We start from the raw sequence: 6,433 nt of genomic DNA on the forward strand, positions 1-6,433 counted from the left end.
GTGGGGACTTCTAACCACTCACTGCCGAATGAAGGAAAAGACCATTGGACTAGGAGCAAGTTCAGAGCTGAGCACAGAATTGGCTTACGGGAAAGGCTTTGGATTCTCCCTCTGGTGATCCCTCCGTTTGGTGAGCCTTCCCTCTGGCGAGCCTTCAGGCTTCTCCTGGATCTTCTGGACTCATGGTCTACCCAAGCCTTATACAGGCAGAAGACACCTTCTCAGGCGAGTGGTTTGTCTGGTCCTATTCTCCTTAGCACAGGAAAAGTCTCCCTTGCTAAGGATTCTGCCACCTCTCGGTGGAACCCATGGAGACCCACTTCAGCCTGGGTATCCTTCCCAGAAGGCTAATCCCTTGTCTCTCTTTGACTATTAAATATCTCCACGAGATGAGTTCTGAAGCCCTGAGTGCTAGGATCCAGAGGACTGGATTTGCCCCCTAAGAGATTTCAGTGGCTTTGAGTAAGTGCAGGGACCTAGGTAGGGGTGGGGGAGGTGCCAAATTGAGCCTTCAGCCCTCCCCCTATCACCCCAGTCAGACACTTAACCGAGAATATCTTGTGATCTTTGATGACTTTCAATGGCCCAGAGTATCCTGGGCCTTAGCTTTAAGGACTGCTGCCAGCTGGTCCCACCGGACATCTCCCTTCATTTCTATGGTATTGATCACCTTCCCGGAACCCCAGGAGCCTTCCCACCAGGTGCCACCAAAGGAACCCTGCTGGTGCTTCTCACCTGGGGAGCCCTCTCATGCTTCCCATGCTCCCAGGCTGGCCAGAGCCAATGACAGCCCGTGAACAGGAGCCCCACCTCCCCCAGCCCCTGGCCACAATGTAGCTGCCTTCTTGCCCCGGTGACTCTTCTCTGAGACCCAGGGTGATGGGCTCCTCTTGGCCGTGCTGCTGCTGGCAGAGGACTGAAATGGGCCCCAGCTGGTCCCAGCTGGTCGGACCCTGCTCTCTGAAGCCAGCCCTGCTGCTGGCCTCGCTCCTCTTTACAGCAGGGCTGGCCCTGGCCGATGCTGTCACCAGCTGCCCGGTCCTGTGTACCTGCCGCAGCCAAGTGGTCGACTGCAGCAGCCAGCGCCTTTTCTCTGTGCCTCCCGACCTCCCACTGGACACTCGAAACCTCAGCCTCGCCCACAATCGCATCGCCACTGTCCCACCGGGCTACCTCACCTGCTATGGGGAGCTCCGGGTGTTAGACCTACGGAATAACTCCCTGGTCGAGCTGCCTCCTGGGCTCTTCCTCCACGCTCAGAGACTGGCCCACTTGGACCTGAGTTACAACAACTTCAGCCACATCCCTGCTGACATGTTCCTCCAGGCCCAAGGGCTGGTACGCATCGACCTGAGCCATAACCCCTGGCTGAGAAAAGTCCACCCTCAGGCCTTCCAGGGTCTCTCCCAGCTCCGAGAACTTGACCTCAGCTATGGGGGATTGGCTTTCCTCAGTCTTGAGGCCCTGGAGGGTCTGCCCGGGCTAGTGACCCTACAGATTGGTGGGAACCCCTGGGTATGTGGCTGTACCATGGAGCCCCTCCTGAAGTGGCTGAGAAATAAGATTCAGCGCTGTACAGCAGGTAGGAGATGGTCCGTCAGGGTTGGGGGAGGGGGGAGGCAAGATGCCTTGGAGGAAGAGGGAAGGAGAGATCATATGATCATAGGACTTAATCTACAAGGGATCTTAGTCAGCCCCTTCATTCAACAGGGCCAGAGTAGGGAAGTGATTTGCCCACAGTCGTACAAACGATCAGTCACAGCAGAGATGAGATTCAAACACAGCCTCTGATTTGAAACCCAACGTTCTTGAAGGGGCCCAGCTAGTTCTTAGCCTTTTGTGTATGTCGTGGACCCCTTTGACAATCTGAGGAAGTCTATTAACGCCTTCTCGGAATAATGTGCTTAAGTGCGCATAGGATTACAAAGGAAACCAACTCTATTAAAATACAGCTATCAAGATGTTTTTTTAAAAAAAACAAGTTCACAGATCACAGGCTAAGAATCCATTCACCCCATTCAAGTTGAGTCCTAGAAGCACAGATGGAAAGCTGGAAGGGAATTTAGAAGTCATCTGGTCCAATTCCTTCATTTTACCAAGAAGGAAACTGAGTCCCAGAGAGGACAGGTGATTTCCTCAAGGTCACACAGGTAAGTGGCAGAAGCAGGCTTTCAACTCTGCCCCCTGGCTTCTTATCCAGCCTTCCCTTTGCACAGCTGTTGACTGAGGACAATGAAAAGGAAATGACGACCAGAGACGACCCTCTCCCAAGCTTCTGAGTTAAAATGCTATAGAAATGCGAGTTAGGTGATGGCTGCTGTTACTATTGCTTAGGCTCTGCTCCAAACAAAGAGAAGTTTTTCTCTTCTGGGTGATAATCATATTAGCTCATTTTTCTAGAGTACTTTTGTGCAACAATCCAGTGAGTAGGATAGTGTATTAGCATCCTCATCTTACTGAAGAGGAGGATACTGGGATCCAGAAAAGGGAAGTAGCTTGCCAAGGGTCTTACATTTAGGAAATGTTGGAGTTGGGATCAAATCCAGAGGCTCCAAATCCAAGACCACTACTATTCCCACCTCCCCCCCCCACTGCCTAACTAAGGCTTTGGGGGCACAAGGAGCAGCTAGGCTGAGTAGTGGATAGAATGTTGGACTTAAGAGTCAGGAAGACCTAAGTTGGAATCCTTCCTCACACACTTAATATCTGCATGACCTGAGAAAGTCAGGCAACCTCTCTTGCCTCAGTTTCCTCATCTGTACAATTGAGAGAATAACATCACCTACCTGGCAGGATTGTTGTGAAGGTCAACTGAGATAACATATATAAATCACTTAGCCCATCTTAAAGGGCTATTCAAATGCTAGCTGGTATTATCATCGGAAGGATCTCGGAAGAGGGCTAAGGGTAGAATTTTATGGGACATGAGGCTGGGATTTGGGAACCCATAAAGTTAAAAAGTGGCCAAAAAGTCCAAGCTGATTCCCAGTTTCTCCAGGATTTGGGGGTTGAAAGGGTCTGGATAAAACACCTAACTTAAGTACTAACCAAGCCAGAGGGTACCATAGAATGGGTCCAGCTGTGAATGCAGGGGCCAGTCACAACCAAACCTGAGACATTTCTGAAATAGCAGAATTCTGTGCAGAGAGGCTCGACCAAGCAGGGCACTGCATTCCTCCAAACCCTGCCCTATGGCCAAAACAGCAGGCTATGGCATATGAGCACAGCTATTCCTTTCCTGCAGTGTGGGTTAGGAAGCCCACTGGGAAAGGACAGAGGAGTAGGGAAAATTCAAGGGGAGCACGGGGAGGGCTGAGTTGTGGGTGTGGGTGGGCCCAAGACCAGAATAATATGGGGGCCGTGGGTCACGACTACATCTCTGCCACAGAGCTGTGGGAAGGAACTCCTTCAGGGCTGAAAATATCTAGAGAACCCACATGTGAGGTTTAGGTGCCTGGGCCAAGCATTAATGGGGATGCATTATGGGACACAGAGAAGCAATGGATGGAGCCATTTCAAATACTGCACAACTCTAGGAGGCTGTTTATTTCCTTTAATATGTTCTTAAATTCATGGGAGAAGCTACAGAAAACAGGTGTTCAGGACTTTTTGGAGACAGTAATCAAGTCAGATTTTCTTCTTCCCTTCACTTTATTTCTGCCCTTGCTGACCACCAGAGCTTCCAAAGAGGAGAGTGGGGAGGGAATAAGCTTTTAAGTGCCCATCATGTGCCAGGAGCTTGCTAAGAGTTTTACAAATATTATTTCATGACATAGAATCATAAAACTCAGAAAGTCCTTAAAAAGTCTCAACCTCTTTCTCATTGTAAGACCATGGATTTGGACCTGAAAGGGGCCCTGGAGGCCATCTAGTAGAACCTCTTCATTTTACAGAGGAGGAAACTGAGGGGCAGAGAAGTTAAGTGACTTGGCCAGAGTCACACAACTAGTATGGAACAAAGGTGGGATTTGAACCCAAATCTTCTTGACTTTGCCAAATCCAACACTCTATCCACTATGGCACACTGCCTGACTAATTATACAGATGGAAAGCCAGAAGACTACAGAAGCCTCATGTGACTTAGACAAGATCACAATGAATCAATGGCAGAAATAAGATTAGAACCCAGGCTCCAGGACTGCTGCTCCCATATCTTTCTTTATACCACACTCCCTTAAGCCACTAAACTTGGAACTCTATGTTTCCCTTTCTTTTTGGCCTCTCATTTCTCCTTCTTGTTACATCCCCTGACCTTACTGCCATGATCTGGCTTTGCCAAATACAAGTGACCCAATGATGGGTTTGATGAGACTACCCCACCTCCAAGGATAATGATGCTAAAACACTTCCCAGAAGGATCATGTGAATCGACTACTGACTTGTTATGTCAAGGTTTTGTTTTTTTTTTTTTAATCTAAGGTTATTGATGTCAAGATGAAGCCCCTTCATGTGGCACTGGCTGCAGTGGCCTGATATTGTAGGGTGTCTTGGCCTGGGTGTCCCCCATATAGAAAAAATAAGTTAACATGATGAAGTTAGGGGATGGTGCGCCATGGCAGTTACATAGCAAGCCACTGTAAAAGTGACCTCAGAAGGTTAGGGTGAGTGAATTCAGACACAGCAACAGAAAGAATGGGAGAAAACTCCCTTCCCATAGAGAAACCAAAGGCAACTCAAAATTTGCTCCTTAACAGGAGAAAACGCCTACCTCCCTGACTAAAGATGGCAACACTCGGCCAAGAGATATCTAGTTGACTCGTAACATCGTAACAAGCACAGGCCTTACCCTCAGGGAGCCCCTAATTCAGCCTGAGGTGGAATAGCAAGACTCCATCCCTCCGGGCACTGCCCCCAGAGATTGGGGGATCTCTTCTCCCCCGGGATCAAAAGGCTTCTCTGATTTCTCTGTTACAGATTCCCAGTTGGCCGAGTGCCGGGGCCCCCCAGAAGTGGAGGGTGCCCCGCTCTTCTCCCTCACAGAGGAAAGCTTCAAAGCTTGTCACCTGACTTTAACGCTGGATGATTACCTATTCATTGCCTTCGTGGGTTTTGTGGTCTCCATCGCTTCCGTGGCCACCAATTTTCTCCTGGGGATCACTGCTAACTGTTGCCACCGCTGGAACAAGGCAAGCGAAGAGGAAGATATCTGACTCAGTTTCCCTGGTCTCCCTCCATTTTGCTAAGTGCTGCTAACACTAACAATGCTAGCCCAGCGAGGATGAGGAGATCAGTCCAGTCCCATGGCTCCCCATCCCAGGCATTGCCAACCACTGTCACTGTCAAAATGAGATTAGTCATCAGGCGATGATGCCAATACCCTTCATGCCAATCTTCCAACAATTGGCTCTGCTGATTCCCGATGGCTAAAAGTTCAGAAACCTTCAATGATAACCCCTTCCCATACCAAGCTCCCTCAAGCCTATTAGGCTACTCCTACTTGGCTACTGCCACCAAGAGAGAAAACACTTTCTGGGCTTTTGCCATTCTCCCCTCATTTCTCCATCAATTGTAGTCAACTTGAAAGATTAAGGTAATCCCCAAGAATAATCGCCACTCTCAAGGCCCCATTTCCTGTCCTGCACTCCATCTTCCTCACTTTCTGAAGTGAGACCCAACCCCTAGGAGAGTTGGAGACATGCCATCCTGGGACTCTTGACCATGTGAACTGTAAGGGGCAAAGAACCCAGTGGAGGACAGAACCATAACTAGGGTGGGGCAATCAGGATATTTCCCCAGGGTTCCAAATTTTAGAGGGTGCAGTCAGCATTTATACTTCAGCAGCATAAACACAACCGAACTTAGCACTTAGTTAACAGGAATAGTTAGTTAAAATATGCCATTGATATACTATTGATATCACAATCTATCCTCCCTCACCAAAACTAAATTTGTCCTCAAAATTTAGTTTGAGGATATATTTTGTGAGGTTTGCTCCAAGTTTGCCCTAGTCTCCAAACTTGCTAGTTATGGCTCTGGTAAAGGGTGATGGAGATAATGAAACATAGAATAAAAATACCTATGAGGGGGCAAAGGGGGAACCCTCAATAGTCTAGGTCATAAAGTTAGTTATTTTACTCTCACTTGTTAAGTGGTGCATCTCTCCAAGGTGCCCACCAGGGTAATACCAGATTCTCAATATTGTTATAACCCCTGAGGCTGATTCAACTTTCCATTAGTTTTGATTAGAGATTGACTTAATCCCTTTATTTAACATGCAGCTATTAAGAACCTACCCGGTTCAGAGGACAGTGGTGCTGATGCAAAGATAAAACAAAAGCACCTCCTGCCCTCAAGGGGTTTACATTGTATTGGAATGAGACCATGTAAGCAGTTGAGTATACACAGGCTAATTTGAGGAGAAGGAGAGAGTGTGCTAACGACTTAGGCCATCCAAAAAGGTTTCTATGAGAAGTGGTGTGAACCGATCCTTGAA

At 48.4% G+C, this 6,433-nt stretch overlaps 1 protein-coding gene across 1 annotated transcript; it reads left to right on the forward strand.

Annotated features, from left to right (window-relative positions):
* The first annotated feature begins 879 nt into the window (after positions 1–879).
* LRRC55 (leucine rich repeat containing 55) lies at positions 880–5,150 on the forward strand. Its single transcript, XM_027860258.1, has 2 exons — positions 880–1,582; positions 4,915–5,150. Exons 1-2 carry the CDS (start codon positions 880–882, stop codon positions 5,148–5,150), a joined length of 939 nt encoding a protein of 312 aa, XP_027716059.1.
* The last annotated feature ends 1,283 nt before the right edge of the window (positions 5,151–6,433 follow it).

This window comes from Vombatus ursinus, unplaced genomic scaffold (genome assembly GCF_900497805.2).
Source record: "Vombatus ursinus unplaced genomic scaffold, bare-nosed wombat genome assembly UNPS02014177.1, whole genome shotgun sequence".
NCBI lineage: Eukaryota > Metazoa > Chordata > Mammalia > Diprotodontia > Vombatidae > Vombatus > Vombatus ursinus.